General features: G+C 36.1%; 1 protein-coding gene and 1 non-coding gene across 14 annotated transcripts in view; one reads left to right on the forward strand and one right to left on the reverse strand.

Annotated features, from left to right (window-relative positions):
• SOX5 (SRY-box transcription factor 5) overlaps positions 1 to 26,693 on the reverse strand; it is a 1,095,444-nt gene that overhangs the window by 238,047 nt on the left and 830,704 nt on the right. For all 13 annotated transcript variants that reach the window (XM_066264766.1, XM_066264755.1, XM_066264754.1 and 10 more), the window contains 2 exons: positions 16,855 to 16,941; positions 3,123 to 3,295 (listed from right to left, as the gene is read on the reverse strand). In XM_066264766.1, the coding sequence (XP_066120863.1) occupies positions 3,123 to 3,295; positions 16,855 to 16,941 (260 nt within the window). The remainder of the gene's footprint in view (positions 1 to 3,122; positions 3,296 to 16,854; positions 16,942 to 26,693) is intronic.
• Positions 25,153 to 25,228, forward strand: TRNAP-GGG (transfer RNA proline (anticodon GGG)). Its single transcript has one exon. It is a non-coding gene; the product is annotated as a tRNA-Pro (tRNA).

The following is a 26,693-nucleotide window of genomic DNA, read 5'->3' on the forward strand; positions in this document are numbered from 1 at the left end:
TCGTACCCGTACCCTGTCAATATGGTCTGCCCTGATTATTTGCTTTAAAAGAGCCTTTGTATCAGGAATTAAAATCCCTAATTCTCTGCTTTATTTTCACCATAATCTGTTTCAACAGTCACTAAATTTTACTTTTTTATTTATTGTCTAGCTCTTCCCAACTAGAATTCAACACATGAGGAATTTTTGTCTGTTTAATTATTTGCCAAAGCCCCGTCAGTAGAACAGAATCTGGCATCAAATTGGTCCTCAATAGATATTTGTTGAATAGATGTATGTGGAGTGGAGCTCAGAAAATGATGGCTGGTCAGCAAACAGGCTCCCTAACATCTCAGGGCTGTCAGAGGGAGATTAGAGTATACAGAGTAGGCATACACTGTATTAAGTAGGCAGTGTCAGAAGGAGAGGCAGTAAATAAGTTTTCAAGAGGAGAGAAACCTAACCTGTATCTGGTGAAAAGATCAACAACCACAGAGCGGTGGCTGTGTGCTGGTTCTCCTCAATAGAGAAGATCTGGGAGGGCTTGCTGGGCTCCAGCAACCTGGCTTGCAGCTATTGGGAGTGATCTCCTCTCATCCTATTTAGGTATCCTTGTCCAGCATCGCTCCAGGACAGAGAAGGCATTCTGGAAGACCTTAATGATTGATTTCTAAAGTTCTAGGAGAATGTCAGAGAAAGTAAAAAATTCTAGAATCCTGTGATGACATTTTGAGATGGGCTAGAATGTGAAAGAGGGAGAAAGGAACCTTGCTCTTCATTAAGCGATTGCTAAGATTTTGTTATAACAAGGGTGTTTTCACACCCACCTAAGTGGGGGTTCTTTACAAAAAAATACCTTCATCTGAGCTACAGTTTCAGAGGCTCCTAGAATTTTCTAGAATTCAGATATCTGAAGGTATGGAGAGTTATAAAAAAAAAAACACAAGAAAAGAGTGGTGCACATCTAGGCTGTCACAGGCAAACATTCTAAACTGTTTTATTATAGGGCAAAGCAAGAGAAGTGAGGAGCATAGTCAATAATATCTTGAAGAAAATAACTTGAAAGGCCATATATCTTGAAGGAAAGTGACAAGGCATTTCATTACAAATAAAAATGTCATCTTTCAAGCGGATATGAGCAACCAGGTAGAGAGAATAAATTGAAAGGGAATCTCTTCAAATAGAATCTGAACATTTCTTTACCTCTTCCAGCTATGCTAGTTGGCACTTTGAGAGTTGTTTAGATGGTTTTACAGTATTAGATACCCTTGACTAACCAATGGTTCTCCTCCACTGTGGACGGTGAGTCCAAGTTTATATGTAAGGTCATCTGATGACAACTTCTATCTTCCCTTCTCATTACTACCAATTTTCCTTTAAGCAAGACTTCTTATGCTTTGTCACCAGTTTCCCACTACATATCAATTCTTCTACATATCAGTTCTTACTGTCTGATTTCTGCTACTAAAGCTCCATAGAAACCACACTCTTAAAGGCCCATAATAAGAATCTAAATGACAAATCTAGTAGCTTCTTGGCTCTGGATTCTTTCATTTTCCTCTCTCTAGTGACTATATACCAGTATCTACCAAGGATCTACCCTTAGTTCTTGTCCATTTTCTCATGATCTCACCACTACTCTAATTTAAGGCCTATAAACCTGCCATTTCTCTGCATGAATAACTCCGGGCCCAGATATGAATGTGGCTGTCTCTTGTATGTCAGTTAGATCTAAGTTTAATCACCAGACCCAGTCACCCTATCTGAGAACACCTGTCTAACCATACAAATAGGTATTTATTAAATTACTCTTCTTACATTCCTTCAAATTACTTATCTCTACTAGAAATTACTGTGTGTCCATAAAGTCATGGTGCACTTTTGACCAGTCACAGGAAAGCAATAAAAGACGATAGAAATGTGAAATTTGCACCAAATAAAAGGAAAACCCTCCAAGTTTCTGTAGGATGATGTGTCAGCATGTGCGCATGCGCAGATGATGATGTAACACTGTGTATGCAGCCCACGGCCATGCCAGTCGAGATATGGACGGTAAAGAGGAAAGTTCAGTGTGTTCTGTGGCTCGCTAAACTCGAATCCATGACCAAAGTGCAAAGTGAATATCGGCGCATTTACAACGAAGCACCACCACATAGGAATAACATTACTCGGTGGGATAAGCAGTTGAAGGAAACCAGCAGTTTGATGGAGAAACCCTGTTCTGGTAGGCCATTCAGTTAGTGATGAGTCTGTAGAGGCTATACAGGATAGCTACCTAAGGAGCCCTAAAAAAGCTGTGTGTGAGCCCACATTGAACTGCACTTAATAGGTATGAAACTGGGAGAGTTTTCCTTTTATTTGGTGCAGATTTCACATTTCTATCGTCCTTTGTTGCTTTCTTGTGACTGGTCAAAAGTGCACCATGACTTTACGAACACACTGTATTTTGCTAATTTTTCTTTGTCTTTGTTGATTAACTCTCTCCACTAGAATTTAGGGGCTTTGTCTTTCTGTTTTAAGTGAGGCTGCCCCAGCAGTTAGTTAACAGATTGGCACACAAGAAGCATTTGATTAAACAAATGAATAAAACTTAAGTTGCCCTCCCTCTAAATTTCCCTGTTACTAAGCTCAACACGTTAACCTCTGCCTTTTGTCCACTCAAAAAATTCAACTAACTCTCACACTTCCATCTGTTTATTCTTTTCTTCTTTTTTCCATGGTCATGACCTTATTTTAGGATAGATTCTCACTCTCTTCCCTTTTATCTAAAATTTCTGCCCCATAATTAAAAATTTACTTCAGTTGGTAAATTCTACCTATTCTTCAAAGCTCATAACAAACAACTGTTTAATGAATTTTTTTTCCTAATGTCCCTGACTGGAAATGTTTTCTTGACTCACCACAGTTCTTTTTGGTATGTCTCTCATTTAACCTTGAATATAATTACCTCCATGTTTCATACCGCTAGAGCAGTTGATGACCTTCTTCAGATCAGAGTTTGCTTTGTTGTTTCACCTTTTTATTTATTGATGTGGGGGAAAGGGGAGAGAGGCTTTAATTGGTCTTTGTATGCCTAGGAGCGTGACAAAAATAGCAGCAAAACAAAGCCTGAGGAATTTGACTGTGTCCTAGCTCTTACTCACCTGTTCTTGTTGCTGCTTGGCCAGCTCCATTTGCTGGCGCTGTTTTTCGATCTGAGATGCAGCCAGTTTCTTCTGCTCATCATGCGCAGCCAACAACTGCTCTCGCAGACTAGTCAGCTGATTGATCATACCCATGAGCTGCCTCTCCTTCTCAGCTAGGCTTTCAGGAGTCCCTGAAAATCAAATAGCAATCAAATATACAAGAAATGAGAAGAGAGCAACATTTCAATGACAATGATTCTGTTGTATTAGAGAACTACTCAAAAAATAAGGTTCAACATACCAACATATACTTACTATCTTTTAGATTTTAGCTCAGCAATAATAAGTGAGGGTTAATTTATAACAAAATATTAGAATAAATAAGTATTTTGATTATTCTTTATTTATGATGAGTGATAATCCATAGCTTTTTTCCCTTTTATTTTACAAGTATATTAAAAAGAAAACTATAGGCTGACTAGGTACTATTTTTAATGTTCTCTGTTGGGGCATGATGGAAACATAAAGAAGTCTAAAGCACAGTTCCTGGACTGAAGTAGTTTTTAAATCAAATTAAAGAGGCAATACAAAGATGTGAAAATTTTATAACCATAATTACTAAGCGTTCAAGGTTATATTATCAATCAGTAATATGATTCCTTAAAATAAATCTGGAGGAATAAGAACTAAGAAATCTTACATTAAAAGGAGGAAAATCTATTGCCCAATCAAGTTTTAAATTGTGTTCTCATATGCCACTCAGACTGTCTTCAAAAACAGAATATACCTAGCAGAGAAAATATTCAAGTTTGAGAACATAAATTTAGTCTATCATGAAACAATGTAATATGGTTGGAAATCAAAAAGACTACATTATGGTCACATATGATTACAGTTAAATACAAAAGTCGGATAACTCACAGAGTCATTTAAAATAAATAGTATGCTCAAGATTTTAAAGCATGTCAGTCTTAGTCAGGTTAAAGTACTTTTTTGATATACCAGAAAAGTGAGCAGTTCACTGAAACAGAAGCATTATCACTTTTAATTATTCTTGTAGAATTTGCCAGACAGACAATAACCCTATGGTAAAGTACTGGCGGAAGGAGAGAACATACTTTTCAATTATAATTTTCACTTTAAACATAAGACACTAAGCACTATTTTAATAATGCATTTGCCACCTGTATATGTAATTAGATAGAAGAATCTGTTATAACCCAATCATCCTCTTCCATCGCACTACATTCCTCCCTAAAAATTTATGCTGAAAAAGTATGTGCTTTTTAAAGAAGTAGCAGCTACTGTTAGTGGCTTATGATTTTCATGTGCCCATTTGGAATGAAAATTAAGTTTCTAATGCAATTTGCATAGGCTAGAAACACCCAGCAAAGAATTCCTGACTCATGCCTCTACACCCTGCCTTATTCATTGCAGGTGCCCATTAGATCATCACTAATAATTTAATATACCTCAGATATTTAGATTAATAAAAAAAGGTGAACATTTACTCTAAGAATAATAACTATATGACTATTGCAATTATAATTCTAACATATCTAAATGCTGGAAAGTTTTTCTAAATAAAAATATTCAAATGATGGTAAGATGTACATAGTCATACGATGTCAATAGAGGAATAAATTGCTGCAACATTTCTAAGACACACACTAGAAAAAGTCATACATATCTGTAATCCTCATCATATTCAATGCGAAAATTTTCAAATTTCTTACCCAATAAAACTATAGGAAATAAAGATAAGTATTAATAAGTGTTTTAAATTAAATATTAGATACAATCTAAATGTCAAATGAGAATGATCAAATACTTAAGAAATATATATATGCTAGAGTATTTTTCATCTATAAAAAGGTATTTAAGAATTTTTAATGATATGGGAACTTGTTCATGATGGAAATCTTTAAGTGAAAAAGTTGGGTAGAAATGAGACTTCTGTATAAATACCAGAAATGCACACACATATCTATACATAAAAAATAAAAACTGGGAGAAAATATATCTAGAATAGTATCTATTTTTAGGTGATGGAATTATAGATCATTTCAATATTTTCTTCACATATATATTTAGAAAATTTTTTACAATGAAGAATGTTACTATTATTTACATACTAGTTAGAAAAGTGTATTCCATATAAATATGTGGAAGAATAATTTAAAAGCTTAAGGTGGTATTGTGCATTTTAAAAACTAGTATTTCAATGGGTAAAAAAATACACTTATTTGATAATGAATATAAAATAATATCACTCTGGCATCTGTATGAAAGCTTAACAAAATCTTCACTTCACTTAAGATAGACATAAATAAGATTTACTTGAAATGTAAAGCAAAACTAATTTTTGAGTCCTTATGCAATTCAAATTTTTTGAACATTTAACCTAGCTCCCTTCATTTTGACCGTTTCAAATGACATCTCAGACACAGCTCCACTGTATCTCAACTTCTACTTAACTAACCTTTTCTTCTCAACCTTCCTCACTAGTTCTTCCTCTTCTACCCACTGATAAATGCTCTTTATCATCCTAGTCCCACTCTCTGTTTTTTTTGGCCTTGAGCTAGCTAACAATTCAACTATTTAACTCTGTATTTCAACAATTCAAAAACATTTATTTTGTATATTTCAAAATCTTTGTTTCTTACAGTGGATACTACCTCAGGTTGATGAAATATTAAGGTATATCCCAGCCCTAAACTTGTCTTCCAGCCCTAGCAACTGATTTCTAGATGTAGAATAGATATCTCTGTTTTAAAATATAACATGTATAAATTCTCCTTCCATTGTTAAAGTACTGTCACCCAAACAATTTTCTAAGCAAGAAATAATTATATTGGCCCTGGCCGGTTGGCTCAGTGGTAGAGCGTCGGCCTGGCGTGTGGGAGTCCCGGGTTCGATTCCCGGCCAGGGCACACAGGAGAGGCACCCATCTGCTTCTCCACCCCTTCCCCTCTCCTTCCTCTCTGTCTCTCTCTTCCCTTTCCGCAGCCGAGGCTCCATTGGAGCAAAAGATGGCCCGGGCGCTGGGGATGGCTCCTTGGCCTCTGCCCCAGGCACTAGAGTGGCTCTGGTCATGATGGAGCAATGCCCCGGATGGGCAAGGCATCGCCCCCTGGTGGGCATGCCGGGTGGATCCCAGTCGGGCACATGCGGGAGTCTGTCTGACTGCCTCCCTGTTTCCAGCTTTAGAAAAATACAAAAAAAAATAGTTACCAATTCCCTTTTCTACTACTCAGCCCTATTATCCATTATATCAACTAATCACAATTTTTTCACAAAATAACTTTTTTAATTTAAATTATTTTAATATTATTTTGTTCACATGAGCAAGTAATCAGTAATTATAAATGGGTGTTAAGTGAAAGATTTCTTCTCAAAACTGTCCTTTAAAAGAAACCACCATCATTATTTTCTTGGATACAATACTCTTAATTAGTATAGATTTAAGCATATACCACAAAATTTCTGTGTTAGTTTACCAGGTGTGCCATAACAAAATACCACAGATTGGGTGGCTTAAAGAACAGAAATTTAAGTGTATTGGCTAGAAGTCCAATGCCCGTGTCAGCAGGATTGTTTCCTTCTGAAGGCTGTGAGAAAAAGATCTGTTCTAACCATTTCTCCTAGTTTGTAAATAACCAGTGTTTTCCTGTGAGTGCACATCATCTCTCTTTGTACATGTCTGTGTCCAAATGGCCTCTTCTTATGCGTATACAAGTCCTATTAAATTAGGGCTCACCCTATTGCCCGATTACCACTTCAAAACCCTTCATTACCACTCTAGAGACCTTATCACCAAGTACAGTCACATTCTGAAGTACGAAAAGTTATAACTTCAACATACAAACTTTTGAGGAGACATGATTCAACTCGAAAGTTTCCTTCACACAAGTAACAGGACAGCAGAAACACTGCTATACAGGACTTGGAGAGAGCTCTTGTCGCAGAGTCCCTTCTCCATCCCCACTGCCATTCTTCATTTTTTCATGAGTAATTATAGCAAACTTTTATTAGAACTTCTTGTTATTTTCTCTCAAGAAGCCTAGCCTCTAAACAGCTACCCAAATTTTCTTCCTAGAAAATAAATCTTGTCATATCACTTCCTCTGTTTAAACATATCCAATATCTTCAGAATAAAATGTCAACTGATTATTCAAAATGAATGAGTTTTTCCAAAATATAACCTAACCTTCCCACTTCCTTTATGTATCTTAAATTCTAGTCACACTGAATTTTCTACCATTCTTCCCAAATACCACCCTTCACAAGTACCAACTACCTAAACATTCATTCTCCATGCTGGAGTACATGTATCTGTTCTTTATAATTCTTTTCCTTATTCCCACTGATAACAGCTATTCCCTTCCTTAGGAATCCAAACATTATGCATTTTTATTATAGCACTTACTCATTTTAATTGTATTAACTTATTCTCACATTTGTCTCCTAAAGTCAGCAGACATAGTTGTCACAGCAACAATTGTATTTTGGGTTTTTAAAAATTTTTTTTATTTATTTATTCATTTTAGAGAAGAGAGAGAGGGAGAGGGAGAGAGAGAGAAAGAGAAGGGGAGAGGAACAGGAAGCATCAACTCCCTTATGTGCCTTGACCAGGCAAGCTCAGGGTTTCAAACTGGTGACCTTAGCATTCCAGGTCAATGCTTTATTCACTGCGCCACCACAGGTCAGGCAGCAACAATTTTAAATTAGAAAATTTTATCTCTTCATTACCTATTACAGGATCTTGCATGTAGCAAATCATCTGAAACTGTTTAATGAATAACGTAAAGTCCATTGCCTTTATACCACTCTAAATGTTAGGCGTGCCATATAGCCAAGAGAAAAGGAGAAACACTTTATCTGATAAAACACTTGTTTAAGTGTTCTGCTTTTGGCTCACGAGAGTTAAGACAAGGCACTTAAGCATTTTTTTTAATTTTTATTTTATTTATTCATTTTAGAAAGGAGAGAGGGGGAGAGAGAGAGAGAGAGAGAGAGAGAAAGGGGGAGGAGCAGGAAGCATCAACTCCCATATGTGCCTTGACCAGGCAAGCCCAGGATTTCAAACCGGTGACCTCAGCATTTCCAGGTCGATGTTTTATCCACTGCGCCACCACAGGTCAGGTAGCATTTTTTAAAATTAAGTGAGAGAGGGGAAGGCAGAGACAGACCCCTCCATGTGCCCTGACCGGTATCCACCCAGAAAACACTTACTAGGTGATACTCTGTCCAGCGGGGCCACAGCTCTGTTGTTCAGCAACAGAGCTTTTAGCACTTAACTATGCAGCATGGAGACATCCTTAGCATACAGGGCCAACTTTGCTCTAACCATTTGAGCCATGGCTGCAGGAGGGAAAGAGAGAGAGAGATAGAAGGGGGAGCGATGGAGAAGCAGATGGCCACTTCTCCTGAGTGCTCTGACCAGGAATCCAACCGGGGACTTCCACACACTGGCCAATACTCTACCTTTGAGCTAACCAGCCAGGGCAAACTTAGGTTTCTTTTTTCTTTTTGATATGTGTGTGTGTGTGTGTGTGTGTGTGTGTGTGTGTCAGAGACAGAGAGAGTCAGAGATAGGGACAGACAGACAGGAACGAAGAGAGATGAGAAACATCAGTTCTTCATTGTGGTTCCTTAGTTGCTCATTGATTGATTTCTCATATGTACCTTGACTGGAGGTGGGGGGCTACCGCAGATTGAGTGACCCCCTGCTCAAACTAGTGACCTTGGGTTCAAGCTGGTGAGCCTTGCTCAAACCAGGTGAGCCCGCACTCAAGCTGGTGACCTTGGGGTCTCAAGCCTGGGTCCTCCACATCCCAGTCTGATGCTTTATCCACTGCGCCACCGCCTGGTCAGGCAAACTTAGGTTTCAGAAAAAAAAAATTTCTCCATTTTTTTAAAGTACTATACCAAGATGAAGGAGTAAGTCCTATGGCTTCACCTCTAAATGATCATTTTCTTTATAATTATCTCCCAGTGTGTGGGGAGCATCTAATAAACAATCTTATGAACATTGGAAATTCTAGTAATAGTTATAAAACATACTAGACTTAAAACAGAAAATTAACTAGATCATTGGAAAATCCCAGAGGGCCAAAAACAAAAACAGGAGCTACTGTTTCTTTACATAGATTCAGATTTCTAAGATTCATACAAGTATGTAACCCTATGGGGACACAGTTGTGCATGGATAGATCAGCTCCAACAGATTCAAACAGCTAATGCTATGAGTTCATGTATATGTGTCTGTCAATGATAGTACTTTCTTTTCTTTTTTTTTTCAGTTAGCTGGACTCTTACATGCTTTAATCTATTCTAGTCTTTTTTCAATTTATTTAGGATGAAGGATTACTGCAGTAAACGACAAATATACTCTGTTTCACTTCTTCCCACTGCATAGTTACTATAGGCATGATAATAACACTGGGAAACAAAGTGTTTGATGCACCCACAAAAACACTTGTTCTTACCTAATTCAAGTGTGCTGATCTCAAATCTGACATAAGTTTTTCTCTGTAAGCTACAGGTTTTTTGCAATTCAAGATTTTAGGTTTTCATCTTATTGTAAAATTCTCAACATTTAGTTTAACATAACAAAGTAGAATGTCTTCTTGGGCATCATCTTTGTAAAAATATAATAATTGATATAATGCAGTAAATACACTAATATACTAAAAGATATGATTGCATCAGAATTGGTCTATAATTTCAAAATAGAACATATAAAAACACTTATTTTCATCTTAAAATTTGCGCAAAACTTATTTAAATTTTATTCAGGCAAGAATTTGAGTTTGTAGCTCTTGTGTTTGTGTACTTGTTGAGGAAAGTCTCGTTTGATGCTCCAGCAGTAGTCTGCTCATCACTAACAGCTCCATGATTTTCAGGAAACTTATCAAGGTGACTGTTCAGGAAGTGAATCTTAATGCTCATGTTACATCCAATGTCGTGAAAAGCCAACCGCATCCTTTGAACCAGAAGTTCATAGTTTTCTGCTTTTCAGTTCCCAAGGAAGTTCTTTGTAACTTCCACAAAAGACTCCATGCTGCTTTATCCTCCTTATTCATCTTCCTGGCAAATTCTTTGTCATGTATGAGGGTTCAAATTTGAGGTCCATTGAATACACCTGCTTTTATCTTCTCGAAAGACAAGGCAGGAAAAGCAGAAATAATATGTTGAAAGCATTCACTTTCTCTATTCAAAGCCTGAACAAACAGCTTCATTAAGCCAAGTTTGATGTGAAGTGGAGGAAAAAATAATCCTGTCTCGATTAACTACAGGTTCATTCACAATATTTTGCATCCCTATTTCCAGAGCTTCATGTTTTGGCCACTCCTTCTGTGTCCAGTGTTTCTCCTGAGCTCGACTGTCCCACAAACACAGAAAGCAAGGATACTTCGTGAAACCTCTATGTTGTCCAGCAGGAAATTTACCATTTTAAGATCCACACAAATGATCCAGCTATGCTCCTCATACTACAGAAAGTCAAGGACAATTTTTATGTCATTACAATCTTCTCACAGGTGAGCTGAATAACCAATTGGAACCGCTGCATAAACATTACCGTTGTGTAGGAGAACACATTTCTGACTCCATTTAGAGCTGTCAAGAAATAGTCGCCATTCTGTTGGGCTGTAAGTGGTAACACCTGGCTGGCTGAGAAGACTACTGATATCATGAGAGTAAACAAAGTGTTTGTCTTCGGAAAAAAAGTCCACAAAAATTTGTTCACGCTTCCTGAAATGGGATACTTTAGCTGACCGGTGAAGTACATTCCTTTCTTAAAGCCTGGAGGCTAATAACTCAGCTGCTTTTATTGATAGGCCCAAATCTCTTACTAAGTCATTCAATTCGGGTTAGCTAACCTGCTGAGGGGTTAATGACTTCTTGGCATCAGAAGAAGACCCTTCAGATTCTACAACCATTTCCTCATGCATCTTATCAAAATACACGTGATTACCATGTTCACTTTCTTAGTCCATACAAGAAATAAAACCATTTAAAACTGGAACCTGGAGTGTCTCAGAGTGTGGAATAAGTTGTATTGCTGAAGGAATATTAGGATATGTGATCATATGCCGTTTTTTCTCGCTGATGCCCTTTTAATGGATCAGACAGAAATAACAGTCACTGCTGTGGTCCTTAGGTTCACGCCAAACCATGGAAATACCAAAAGGCATTCCTTTGTGTTTTCCTTTTGTCCAGTCATGAAGCATTTCCTCACAATCATGACACACAATATGAGGAGGCCAATTCTTGTCTTGATCACCAAGGGGAACTTGAAAATAGGCAATATATGCACGTGTCATAAATGATAAAATATTGCACCTTTGACGTTGAAGTGTGTAACAGCCACATATATAACAGAAGGTGTCAGGACTATTCCTACATTTACGCCTACTCAAAGAAGCCGTGATTCAATCTTAAAACAAAATAAGAGGGTGTTTTTTATCAGATAATAATTTTTTACATTTAAAAACAACTACAATTATGTAAAAGTGATGTTTGTAAAACATTAATTGCCTTGTGGTTATGTTCCATCCAAGAGTCGTTGCCCTTTAACTCCAATTTAAAAACCAATGTATGCCATTAACTGTAACAAAAAGAAAATTGCATAAAAACTAGTGCATGCACAAAAAAATGGATTTCATATTTGGAATCAGTGATGCAGAAACATAGAAACAGTTCTAAAACCTCATGCCACAGAAAATGAAAAAAAAAATTGTTCCCCAGTGATCTGTTCCATAGAAGAAGCACAGGTCAGAACATTTCTTAATATAATTTAGCACAAGTTAGTGGGAGCGAAACCAACTTCAGTCATCCCCATCTCCCCCATGTGATATAACCATCAATACATTATTTGGATTCCTTTTTCTGGCTCATCTTCTTTATCTAATGCATTAGAAATCCTGTTAACCCTAGAATATATTATAAATCAGTCCATGAATTGTCCTTTCTACTCCTACTCCTTAATCCAGACCACCATCATCTCTTTCTTCCCTTGAAGATAACAGTTTCTAAACCATTCTACCTGCTTCTACTTCTTCCTCTACTAAAACTCATTCTCCAAGCAAATGTTCAGACTGGTGCTCAGAAACGTAAACCAAATCACATAAGATTTACGTGTAAAACTATTTTCTAGCTTTATACAGCATATAGAATAAAATTCAAACTCTGTACCTTTACAAAGCCCAGAGGGATCAGGCCCTCAACTTCTATGATACCATCACCTCCCACGTCCTCTTCTGTAAAAAATGCTTTTAGTCACATGGCCTTCTCTGAGCTTCTATAAAATCAATATGCATATATGCTGCCACCTTAGGGCTTTTGTATGACAATTGTTTCCTCTAGAAAATTTCCTCCCCTAATCACAATTTCCCAATCTGGACACTTACTTACATTTTGGGCTATACAATTCTTTTTCTGGGGTGCTGTGGTTAATGTCTATGAATAGATGTTGGTAGTACTCTCTACCTAGTTATAGCACCCCCAAAATGTCTCTGGACATTGCCAAATTTGGTAGAGCAAAATCATCCTCAATTGAGAACTGCATCCAATGACTGGCTCTTTTCTTTAATTCATGTGGCATATAGCCACAGAGCTCCTCCTATGTGCCTCACACAGTGCAGTTGCTGGAGATACCATAGTATACAAGCCAGACATAAATGTCCGCTCCACAAATTTTATGTTTGGATACAAGAGATAATCAATCAATCTCAGATCTATCCAGATAGTAGTATTTGCTGAATGAACTGAAAATATAGTAAATTAATAAACTAACTTAAACTAGTCTAAATTTACAAATATAGCTTCTTTTAATGGCGCTCTTTTCCAACAAAGGAGAAAGGCAGACCCCACAGATTTATCACTCAAGATCTGATTCTTATCCTAAACGTGCTTGTTATAAAATTGTCTAATGTTATTTAAAGAGCATTATCTCTTTCAGGACATATACTAAATCAATATATCTCTTTTATCACAAAATGTTATGTCACCTAAGAGAGGATCTACTTTAATCCACATAAGATGTTTTTAATTCATGAGTCCTGAAAGGCCATAGTAGGAAAGACATATGAATGGATTATTTCCTTGGATCGATTACTGGAATTATTGGTCTGTTTGGTGTTTGCCTTTATGTCCCCACTTCTAGGAAGAACAAATTAATAGCTTTCAAAAACAGCCAATTGTTTAGTATGCTAACTTCAGCTGACATTTTCCTTAACACCAGACATCAAGTACTCTTTGCCTGCCTAAATTAATGTATTCTGAGCAGGTGAGAAGGGTCTACCAGGGACACTGATGGGAAAGAAACAAGCTCTAAAGAATTCTTCAAAGAGGGCAGGTGGAGAAACTGATCTAGGCATTTCTGAAGTGCCTGAGCCAGAAACCCTCTCAAACAAGGCCCTTTTCTTTGATAACTTCACCAAGCTAGAAATACTTACTAGTTGAGAGAATTTTGCATGCAAATATTTTTGTTATAATTCTACAAATAAACTTAAGTCAATAAAATACAAATGTTGCAATGACTTTATTGCAAAACAAAGGATCTGTTGAGGTTGGCCACCGCCGCCGCGGATCCCCAGACACTCTGCTCAGGTGCAGTGCCAGTGCAGTGACCTTCAGTGGGATGGAACTTCATGCTAGCTGAAACAGTGTGTGATGCAATCGGTTGCCAACTGGAAGGCAGCACTGTTTTGTCCCCTTTTCAATAACTATGAGACTATAGGAGGTATTTCTTTATCTTCCACAGAACCTTTGCTCTGTGCTTTTGTTTTAGATAAGGGCCAAAAAACTCTGTAAACTGTCCAGTTACACTATATGGCTGATTAGAGTAGAAGAAATAAATAATTTCTTCAGGCAGTTAATCAGTTTATTACATAGATGGACTGCTTGCTGTCCGCAGAGCTGTTTAGTCAAACTGTTTTGTTCTGCCAAACTAAATCTAGTGTCCTTTCCGTGGGTATGTTTTTTAGAGGATAGTTTCTAATGTAACTTTAAAATCTAATTACTTCACATTTCCAAAATACCAGACCATAAAATGGTATACATTCATACCAGCAAAATAATCTAACCTGTAAAATAATTTGATGCTTTTTAAAGTGGTGACCTTTACTAACTCACATTGTTTCTTCAAAAGTAAGATTGACTTTAAGTGGGAATGACAACAATTTATTGATACCTAACTATCCAAACCAAATGCTACTTATATTCCTATCCTTAAAAGTTTATTCGTTTGTGTTTTTTTTTACTTTTTTAATAGTAAGAAACACTTCATTGAACTTTGCCAAGCTGTAATTTTAATCTTTGTCCACATGCCCTGAACATAATTCACTCACAGCAACTTAATGCTAGCACTTAGAAACTGAGCTCTGTCCTCACTTGGCTATAGTCTTGGATATTGTAGAATAGATGTGTGCTGATTTGAGTGTGCATACACACCCACACACACCCACACACACAAACATGCACACACTCATTTACTCACTCATACTTTTCCAGGAACTAATTAAAAGTTAAATGAAAACTGATGGTGTATGAAGGAGAAAAGTTTCAGTCCACAAAAAGACTTGGTAGATATTGCAAAGGTTTTATACATCCTAATATATGCAAAGATTCTATTCAAATAAGTATTTTAAAGCATCATTATTAAACCATCTAATAATGGAATCAGTTCATATTTTCAGATTAAAAAAAAAAAACAAAAACGAACACCTCATTCTTATCCTTCCCTACCCTGACCAAAAATGTTATGAGTCCATGAGACTTACACCTTTATTTGCCTCATTAAAAAAAGAAAAGAAAAGAAAAAAAACCCCACAGCTGCCAAACAGCTAAATCATTGTTTTTGTCTAGCTTCTGAAGTGGCAGGAAAACCACATTCCTGGGCTCTACATAATCATAGAGCTGACCCCCCAAGAACCATTAAGTCAAATTTATTTACCCCCAGAGGGCAACACACTATTGTATCCTCTCCACTTTCTAGCCACCTAAGAACAATGGGTAGTAATTGCAACTGTCACGGCAGTCAGCAGGAGAAGCAACCCAGTGCAATTTTCCCAGTCTTTTGCCAAACCTGACCCGAGAACCTAATAACCAGGCCCCCAACAGACGAAAGATCTACAGTTGCTTTTAAAATGCATCAGAAAACAGTATTTTTTTTTGAACAGAACCAGAGGACAATAACCAAACTTGTGCTCCGAATGCAAAGCTTAAAGAACTCAAAACTAAAGACAGAAACTTCTGTGACGGCATGCACTACAGCTCCCTGAACTAACCCCACAGGCGAGCCTGAAGGACGGCGGAGCTCCTCTCCTCTAAGCTTCTCATCGCCGTCGCTGCTGCTTTTAAGTCTGACTTGTGAGGAAAACAAGTGAGGAAAAAATGTTTGTCCTCCAGTGGAACGAGATCACAAGGTTTGGAACAGGCGGTCTTCTCTGCGCTACTCTGTTATTACCTGGGTCAGAGAAGAAGAAAGCACCTTGGAGAATAATGCATCCTTTATCTCAGGTGTAAATGGGTTAACATCCATCAAAATAGCAGAAAGGATATGCAGCCTCAGGAAAAAGAAACTTCTTTGTACCATTTAAACTTTGTTTTTAAGCCTTTTAAGGAGTATTATTATTTAAGTTGAATTCCATTACAGACTCTTGATGAACACCTACTCATTCTCTCCCTGCCCATCCACACCTAATCACAGCCTGAATACACACAGATTCTAGGTATTGATGAAAAGTGAGAGTCAATGAAACATTTTCTGGAAGTTTCAAAATACTGAGATGGTAGTGGTATGCAGGCTCAACATTTGAGAATACCAATCTATCCCTCCTCCAGAACGCTCTGATGTGGACCCTTAAGAGGGACTATGGCCACTGTCATTGGGACAACCCATGCACATGCACACACTTGCAAAAAAGTTATTGATACACGTATTTTAAATAGGTATTCAGTTCCTATCACAAAATATACAGGATAATATATACCGATATTTTAATATTGATGAATAAGCATTTTTATTCTAAAAAAAGTATCCTTTAAAACTCAGATCAAAAGTGTTCTATTAGCAACAAATAGAAAATCATAGATTGCCTACTATATTTTGAGAAAAACTCACCTTGAAATTAAATTCAAAGGATTATTTGACTATATTTTTATGTGAAATTTAATCTTCTTCCTTTGTTATTAGTAAAAAGCTATTAAGAAAAGAATATTCAGTATTATCTGAAGTCCATATATAATTTTTCTCTAAGTTGTAATAATTTCTGACTCAAAAAGTCAAAAAGCAAAGTGTTTCTCTTAGTACAAAGAGATTCTTTTTAAGCTTTCCCATCCATCATTCTGGTTTTAAATGTAGATTATGTACATTCCTACTTCTAATATAAAGAATATATGAAACTCATCTTTTAATATGCAGTTTTTTACCTGTGATTTAGACACACTCTTACTTAAAAAAGTAAATCACTTACTTTTTTTTAAATGATAAAAAACAAAATATTCTAAAAATATACTTAAGTTATCAAAAGAGTATACCACTTATCCCATAAGGTACAAACAAATAGAGAAAATAAGAACCCTGATACATTCACTTTCAAGCTAGAAAGAAGAAATACCAAAGACAGTGAATGAACGATACAGAAGAGGGTGGGGACAGAGATATTTATTACCATTCATATTCTTAAATATTAACTTTATTTTGATATATTTTGGATAAAAATAATCTCAAATATATTACCTTTTATTTCACCAAAGTTCCCTGATCCCATTGCAAGAAGCTTGTCTTTCCAGTCTTTTGATAGTAGCTTTTCAATACTGGGGGTTTCTAAGTAAAGAAGAAAAAAAAAAAAAGGTAAGCAAATCAACATGACTATCTTTACAATGGAACTCATTAAAAGTCTATCTGCTAAAAATAAGGCCATCCCTATCCCAGCCCTAGTTCATAATGACTTCATCAACAAACTGATAACAGGGGAGGAAAAAAAGATGTGTTCTGTCACCTGCTGTTTTAAAATCATTAGCTTCTTCCTCTTGCAGAACAAAGCCATTCTAATTTTTTATGACAATGGATACATATAAACCTGCAGTTCATTGTTTTTCAATTTGGTGAATAAATTCCTGCTATAATGGATGCTTGTCAATTTCAGGGTGTTAGTCTGCAGTCAAAAAATAATTATGTTGATAAAATGCAGAGTAAAAAAAGGCAAAGAATTAGCTCTTAAATCTGCTACATGTAATTATATCCCTCTGTGTGTTTACAATTACATCTACTTTATAATATGTGTTTAACATCATGTGGTGGTAAGCACATTGTGGAAAGATTTGCCACAAACATTAAAAAAAAAAGGTACAAAAGAAGCTTTACAAAGATTGGAAAATCTAGCAAAGTGAGTAATGCTTATAATGGAAACCTACTATTTGCTTATTTCAGATTTGTGTCACAGTCTTTTTAAAATGCCCTTTATTGGACAGGGCACACATATTTTAGAGAGCAAAGTTATGCTTTAGTATCTAGCATATTTGTATATAGCCATCACATGGTTTTGACCTCTCTTTTTGTGTCTGAATTTTAATGTATAAGTAAATATAAATACTAATAAAACTCCCAAACATTAAACTCGCTTCCAAACAATGTAACTGTATATTCTTGTCAGCATTTAGATGGGTACACAATTATAATGGCTTTCAATCCCACAACTAGCACTGCATTCAGTTAGAAAATGGAGTGTACTAAAAGATAAGTGTCCCAGTATGCGCCATCTAAATAACAATACCCATACTTATTATCTAGATCTAAGACTTACACTGCCATTCTCCTCACTGGTGTTTATGTGTATTTGTGTTTGTGCAGACGTTTGTCTACCCCCTACTAGGAGCTTAAAGGAGTACATGCTAATGTATCAAAGGGATCGGATGGCCTGGAGATCATAAGATTATTAGAAACCAGTTAATTTTCCCCACATCACATGCATTGTCAGGCACCTTCATCCTCATCCTCAGCTGAGGTTACCTCCTTTTCGCAAGGCCCTATCCTACAGCCATCAGCTCTCAGAATCTCAAAGCTTGTGTGGAGTTTTCAAGGAAGGGAAGGTGAAATTTTTCTTGTAATATCTGTAATAATATGAAATGCTTTTGTTTTCAGATGTCCAAAACCTGAATGCATAGTCTGTATGTATAGTGGAAAAATATATTTAAATACACAAACATACACATGACAACTACTGTGGAATATATCTATGGAATGTGTGCACATCTACCTAAGTGATGCTGAAATGCATATTTTTCCTTTGTAACAAAATATATTTTTTCACATTTAAGAAAAATATCCTAAATAATTTATTTTCTTAAAATACTCCTTTTTTTGTACCATATTGTTTTTAAAAAATTGCAGACAATTATATGAGAAATAAAATGGATTAAATATATTCTTACTGCAATCAATATTTCTGATTATTGAGGCTTTAAAGGTAATTTAAATACTTCTGCAAGGATTTCCAATGTTTATACATTCTCAGTAAACACTCCATGAGTGAAATTATTTTTTAAACCTTATCAGAGCAGGTCAAACAAACAAACAGCACTGTTTCTTTTTTCTAGCACTCTACAAAAATTCTTGAGAAGCATGTAAACAGGGCACAGCCAATATGGTATTTGCAATAGAGTACTGTCAGTCATTAAGAGCTAACAAACCTTTGCAAAGCAGGAATGCAGCAATAGAAATCCATTGTGCACTAACAATGGGCCCCTGAACCTCCGGGCACCAAAAGCAGACCATTTTACTTTTAAGGCTATTGTCTGCAAAGTCCATGACAAAGCTTTTCCCGTGCAGCTAGACAAAATATTCACTGTAGTGTGCTCAGGAAGAAACAGAAGTCTTCTGTCTAAGTTGCAGAGTTAAAGAAACAGCCACTAGATTTCTGAAACCTGCAGAACATTCCTGGCCTCTTTATTAACTTGCATAAAGATATCAGGCTCAGATACAGAGCTACTTTTTCTCCAAGTTCCTGACTTTTAACACAGACCTACAGAAAAATGAATAACTTCTTTAAGACCAAGTAATTTGAAAGATGCAAAATCCGAAACATACCTAACTGGGGCTGTCATGTCTGAGGCTGAATAAAAGCAACAATATTTGCAATTTGGATAAGGTATATACTTTAAATTCCGATTCAGTAAACATTTATTGAGCAGCGTCTGAGCCAGGAGCTATGCCACATGCTTTTACCTGGATTCTCTCAATCAGAGCAAACACCTGAAGACTCCGAGTGTGTTATTACATGCATTTTACAGGTTTTAAAAAGAAACATAACAGGACTTATCTGAGGTTTCATAAAATGTAATGGGCAGAGTTGAGTCTTGAAATAAGTTTTGTTTTCTTTTCCCCCCGACAGTTGCCTAACTTGCTTGTCAAAAACAAAATCATGAGGATAGCGACTATTTTGAGGGCTAAGTGCTAAGCAGTGTACCAGGTCGTTTTTATGTGGTATCTAAAACCTTTCACAATAATCTTCTGAATTAGATTTTGGTACATCTGTTTTACCACCTAAGAAACTAAAGTTTAGGGAACTATCACAACTAGCCCATATATGGAGTCGGTTCAAACTACTACCTCAATGTCTTTGCTCTTTCTAGTAAACACACATTACTCCATTTCATCTGCCAAACAAGTGTGGATAGTATAGAAAACTATTGTTATCGTGGGGATCTGAAGGAAATCTCCCCCAGTATGTGCCACCTTGGAAAACAGAAATTTCCAGCTGAAAACTATTAAAGCCCAACAAACTCAAGAACAGATTTTTTTTTAACCTCCCCCTTAGTGGCCTAAAAAGATGAAGGTAGAAAAACCTGCACTTCGGCATATTCACCCCGGGGCATACCTAAGTGTGGGGGGTAGATGGGGCGGCGCCAGGCAGAGATCTACTCACTAGCTCCCCTTTGTGTCCCCTTGTTTCTAGGTAGCCCCGCAAGAATTGGTTTTTCCAAATGTTTGCTTTTTCTCATCTACCTGTAAATTGCCTACCTCCCCTTAATTAATCCAAAATGACACATAAACCTCACTTTGCTTCACTATCTTTGGGATTTTCATGCTATGAAAATTCCTCGTGCATAGGTATTAAAATTGATTTTCTCCTGTTAATCTTCTGTCATCGGAATTAGTTGAACAGCCAGAAAAACTGAAGGGGTATAGGGAAAGTTTCCCAGAGCCGATATTATTAGCTCCACTGGATGGATGAAGTAGACGGAAAAGAATACATTTAATCCTGGGTGACATGACAGGTACTGACGAGCAGCATGATGAGATTAAAAACCAGTATTTCTTACAGTTCTCTTTATGTCTAGGATACAGTCTCACAATGTGACTTTGTACTTGAAAACTGTGGACAGTTTAAGGAAAACCTATGACCATTTGGCAGAGCTATACTATGAAATGAAAATGTATGCATGCAATGGAAAGACAATTGGGCTATAAATCAATCAATCTGGTTTTTTCTCAAGACTTTCACACTGGCTACCTTAGAGACCAAAAGCTTCTCATTTCACCCACTCCATATCTCTATCTGTATTACTGTAAAACAAAGAGCCTTACACATAGTCACATCTGGTATTCTATCAACTATAACTTTCCATTTGTTTCTATTGATAATTCGAGAAGAAGTGGCAGGACATACCTCACAATAATGAGCACATGCATGGACATATCCTAATGACTGATATTTCTCTAAAAATGGTAAAGATTCTATAGAATATTCATAATTAGAAATCTGAAAGCTCAAATGAGAAAAAAACCCAATATTTATAATGGTATATACCTTTTCACAAATGTGTGAATATGAATGAGTAAAGTGAAATTTGACACAATTTGAAAAATATATTAAGTCCTGCATCAGTGCTTATGGAGTAAAAGAATTAGCAGTTATCTCATACATATTTCATTTTTCTAAAATGCAATGTGCTTTTATAAATACCAATCAAACTGTATTTTATACTATGAATAAGGAATGCTTGTGTGTTTAATTTTTTCCAAATGTTCAAATTCCAGATTACCCATTATTTTCATGTTAAGATATATCATAATTTTGACTGAAAAACTTCCAAAGATTTTCTTGAGAGTTAATTCTCTGAAGCATTGAAGTATTGCAGTTAATGTGAAAATATAAACTCAGGCTCCCTATATTAAAATAAATGTGAGGAGAACAATTATTTGCATAGCATTTTATTTGCAGAATGAAGCAAACAAACGTTTTGTCAATGATACATATTCTTACTATATCCATTCTGCATATGAGAAAATTAAGGCTCAAAAAGATATTTTGCCCAACGTAACCGGGAAGAAAGTAGAACCAGATGAAATATACAAAACCAGGTACTGTTAATTCAAGGGTCTGTTTCTTTAAAGTAAAGGCAGATATGTATATAATTTAAAAGACAAAATAAAATAAGCGTTAAGAAATAAACTATGAAATAAATTGGAGTGATATAAAAAATATCCTTATCAGCACAATAATATTAAGATGAGTCTAACTGTATTACTTTTGTCTTTTTTGCCAACTAGACCCTTTTGATACGTTTGCTTGCTTTCCTCTTGCCCTTGCCTCTTTTGCTCACATATGCTTCTTCACATCAATGACTGTAGCAATCCCAACCAGGGAATGCCCCCCCAACTGTGCCAGCCATTGTTACAACAGCATCCTGCCTCTTTAGGGCCTGTTCATTCCCTATAACTCTCACTCCTTTTTCCCTTCAGTGCCAAGCACTCTGAAGACTGACTCCCTCATCTGGAACAATGAGACCTAGAGACTCATGCCAACATATTGTAATTCTCCAACAAGCTGCCAGTGCCAAGAATTAAACCACATTCGCTCCAGTGCAGTAGCTTTACACACAAGCTCAGGTTTTTGCTTTGTGTTTATGTAGGTTTTTCTCCTTAATCTCTCTTGAGCTGCAGTGGCAGAGCTCACTGAAAAATCAAACAAGCAAAAAATATGTATGTATATTATTTGACTTTTTAAACAAAGTCCCAGGAGTTAGGTCATACCAAATCTACCACTGTTTATATTTTAATTTTGTAGCTTAGACTAAGCTGTGTTATTTCTGACATGTGATAGGATGCACGTTTAGGAATGGGACTTGTCTTTTGAAAGGAACAATGCTATGTCTAAACTTCAAAATCTACCAATACCTTCTTTGAAGTCAAGAAGTAAAAGAATGTGTAGATTATTCATATCATAGAACCAGTATTTTAAATCTAAAAAGATTTGTAGATATCATTTTGATAAGCATTTCAGAAAAGTAATTTACTAAGACCTATATTATAAATAAACATAACATAAATTGCTTGGTTACTTGAAACTAAAACAAACAAAATAAGCATTCCATTATCATGTAAATCTAATTAACACTAAACATATTTACATTTCTTTCTACAAGATTTAGAACTTGTGTGCTAACAGATTGTCAATCTTTAAGTGAATAATAGATGATATAGTATAATTTAAATATTTGAACAAGCAAATTAGTGTTGAGATGACTGTTTTGCTCAATGCAATTTGGCAATAGGTGGTTCTCTTTATTTTACAGACTGAAAATTGTAAATTAAGCTTCAAACTTGTCTAAGATCAGAAATATGATTAATGATAAAGGAAGAACTTTAAGTATGACTCTTAAATCAGTGCTCTTTTCAATATAGTATATTCAATACATTCCTTTAATAAAGAATCAGAATTTAAAAAAATAAAATGTTAGTCTAGGTTCATTCACCTCATCTAGTTTTAGAAAATAGTTACATGATAGGTGGTCTGGATCCCTCCTCTCTACTCGAATTAGGTAATGTTAATTCAACAATCTCCCTTTAGAAGCTTTCACTTGTGGCCCCTATAAAACTGAAGAATAAATGCAAGTTACAAGAATACTTGCAAATACATTTTTCTTCAAAAAGCTAATTATAATTCAATAGGTTAATATTTAATCATTAAGTAACTGAAAATTATTTCTGAGGGAAAGTTTGAGCCAAGTCTGGAAACCATAAATCAGTAAGGGTTCAATTTATGTTGAGAAGAGCAGCATGTCTAGAAAAATATCAAGGAAAAATATTAAACAATGCAATGGAAGTAGCATGTAAAAACTTTTACATATCTGTAAAGTTATTTGTGCAAGGAAGACCAGAAGGCCTTGGAACAGTCCCATTAGCCAAGCACTACAGCTAGTCTGCCACTGAAAATGTCAAGTTCTTCTAGGAAATGTTAAAAAATAACACATACCAAAACATACAACAGAAACACATCTGAAATTCCAAAGAATTAGTATTTCAATAAGCCTCATTTTTATATCTGATTAGCCTGAAATGAATTAAGCTTTAGAAATACTTGGCTTTTAGAAGTGCCAGAAAACAAATAAATAAAGTTGTCTGGCTTGCAGATGTAAGTTTTGAAAATTTTAATACGAAACAAGTTTTTGCAATATTACAATATCTAAATCATTACTCATAGGCTTATATTTTCTTCTTGCATAAACTGAGACTATTAAAATACCTACTCAATTATACCTAATTTTATACCACATTTTAGAAGAATATCACATGATTAAATATGCCATTATCAATATGGTATAATTATTACATATCAATAACCTTGAATAAACTTGGGAATACTCCTTACAAAATGGCTCTATACTTTTTATACAAAAATTTCCATGAAGAGATAGAGTTATAAAACTGTCTTGGTTTTATGCATTCCATTACTCAGCAAATAAGTGTATTTTTTGCATAGACTACAACACTTTGATTTATTCTTGTTTCAAAGATTCCAGCAAAAATAACATAAGTAATTTGAGGGCAGCATTTCAAAAAGTAATTGTATAGAGTTATTCTCATGCACAAAATTTTTCATGTTTCACTACTAAAGTTATATATAAAAATAATTTAATGTTATACAATTTGACTCTATCATTTAACTAGTTTTGTGACCTTTGGCCAGTAATTTCACCTCTCTGTTTCAACTTATTCATCTGTGAAGGGAATAATAACTGCATTTATCTCATGTGATTGTCAAAAGAATTAAATGAGCTAATTTATGTAAATTGCTTAAAACAGTGTAGGTGCACAGTGACACTCAAAAATATTTACTAATATTACAACTATAGCTCAGTACACAACTCAAGAGAACTATTTCAAAATTCAAATGAAAGAAATATATATCTAACTTCACCTTACCCACAACTAACACCAGGAAAGCAAAAGCCTGATCCAAGGTGAATAGTTATATCTTTCTACATTTTTTATGAAAATGACCCACAACCTTAGGTTCATTGCTTATCTCTGATTCTTAGAAATTTTTCAGTTGATTCATATCACTAAAGATAATACAGGAAGAGATAGAGTATGAAGGGCAGGAAAATTTGTCACCATGTATGAATCGTCCCAAAATAAAACAGGCATGCAAAAATGCTCAACTAATTTTTGCTGGGTTTTTTAATTTTTTTTGACAGTTATCTTTCTAACTTTCCAAAGGTTCTGTTAGGTCCTCAACAATGGCCAAAGCTTTTAAGTCAGTGCTGTTGACAAACGAAAAGGAACAACAAATAGCTTAGTAGTGCTCTCTTCCCAGGGTCACTCAGCCAATGGTAATAGTTATTATTTTTATTTATTAGCACTGTAGTCCTATCCTCTATCAGTGCTAACTTACCCCAACCCCCATGACAGCAAATGCATTTTAACTTTTAATAAAAATGGGAGCTTGCAGCACTCCTGGGTAAAGATTTTTCAGTAAAGTGCATAGTTAATGAATACTGTCCATTTGTATCCGAATTATTTATGCTGTTAGCAACGTGTGGGTGGGGAAATGTGAATTAAGCTTTTGTCTCTAGTTACAATAAGAGGGGAGTGAAGAGTAGGGGGAAGCAAAGGGATGAGTAAGGCAAGAGAGCTAGACTAGAAAAACAGAAGCAATTTGATAGAAAGAAAATTGGGAGGAAGATATTCATGAAGTATCAATAATATCCAACCTAAGAGTAAAAATATTTCTTATAAAAGATTTTCATGGCCCTGGCCGGTTGGCTCAGTGGTAGAGCGTCGGCCTGGGGTGCGGAAGTCCCAGGTTTGATTCCCGGCCAGGGCACACAGGAGAAGCGCCCATCTGCTTCTCCACCCCTCCCCCTCTCCTTCCTCTCTGTCTCTCTCTTCCCCTCCCACAGCCAAGGCTCCATTGGAGCAAAGAAGGCCTGGGCGCTTGGGATGGCTCTGTGGCCTCTGCCTCAGGCACTAGAGTGGCTCTGGTCGCAACAGAGTGACGCCCCGGATGGGCAGAGCATCACCCTCTGGTGGGCGTGCCAGGTGGATCCCAGCCAGGCGCATGCGGGAGTCTGTCTGACTGCCTCCCTATTTCCAGCTTCAGAAAAATAAAAAAAAATTTAAAAAAATTTCATGACATTTTTAACCATTTCTTCCATTTAAATAACCAACTTTCTTAGAGACTAATTGTAATATATCTGTTATTTTTCCATACAATTTTACTTGAAATAGTATTTCTCAACTCCACACATTTGAGATAGAGCAAGAAAGAAAAATAAAAGAGAATTTACAAAAACAAAATTATAGCAAAACATATATGAAATTCAGGCATTTTGTGTGTGTGTATTTTTTCTAAAGTTAGAAGTGGGTAGGCAGTCAGACAGACTTCCGCATGCACCCGACCAGGATCCACCCGGCATGCCCACCAGGGGGCGATGCTCTGTCCATCTGGGGTGCTGCTCCATTGTGGCTGGAGCCATTCTAGCACCTGAGGTGGAGGTCATGGAGCCATTCTTAGCACCTAGGCCAACTTTGCTCCAATGGAGCCTTGGCTGCAGGAGGGGAAGAGAGAGAAATGAGAGGGGAGGGGTGGAGAAACAGATGGGCACTTCTCCTGAGTGCCCTGAGTGGGAATCGAACCCAGGACTTCCACATGCCAGGTCGACACTCTACCACTGAGCCAACCGGACAGTGCTTCAGGCATATTTTTTAAATGTCTTAATTTTATAAGACAAATATATAAACAAATAGAAAAATATTAAGACAGCTTAAACATATCATAGCTTAGTGAAGATGAGGCTGCATAGTTCTAAGCAAATTATATACGCCTATTGATATATTTAAGAAAAAAATTAATTAACTAAATATATGTTTAAATTATAAATGAAGCAATAATTGTTCTAAAAATGTGTATCCACATAATCATCCATTTAGAGATCTCTATTAGGCTGAAAACTAAAATCAGTGATCATATTTGAACAATTTTTATTGTTGAAAATTGTTAGAGTGGATAGCAGAGATCATAAAAAAGATACAAAAAGCACAGAAATAGAAAAAAACATTGCATATATTAGAATAAGAATTTCAAATCTTTTAAAATATGACAGCATGTTTTACCACCGGAAGTGAGAACTCAAGCACACACAACCTGATGCTGAACCACTACACATCCTGAGTCTCCTCCATCACAACATATGTGAGAACAAAGGCAATCTCAGCTTGCCAGATGCCTGGAAAGATACGAACAATAAAAATTGACATGATTCATACGATAAATTAGTTATGGTGATGTG

The sequence above is a fragment of the Saccopteryx bilineata genome, chromosome 1 (assembly GCF_036850765.1).
Source record: "Saccopteryx bilineata isolate mSacBil1 chromosome 1, mSacBil1_pri_phased_curated, whole genome shotgun sequence".
Taxonomy (NCBI): Eukaryota; Metazoa; Chordata; class Mammalia; order Chiroptera; family Emballonuridae; genus Saccopteryx; species Saccopteryx bilineata.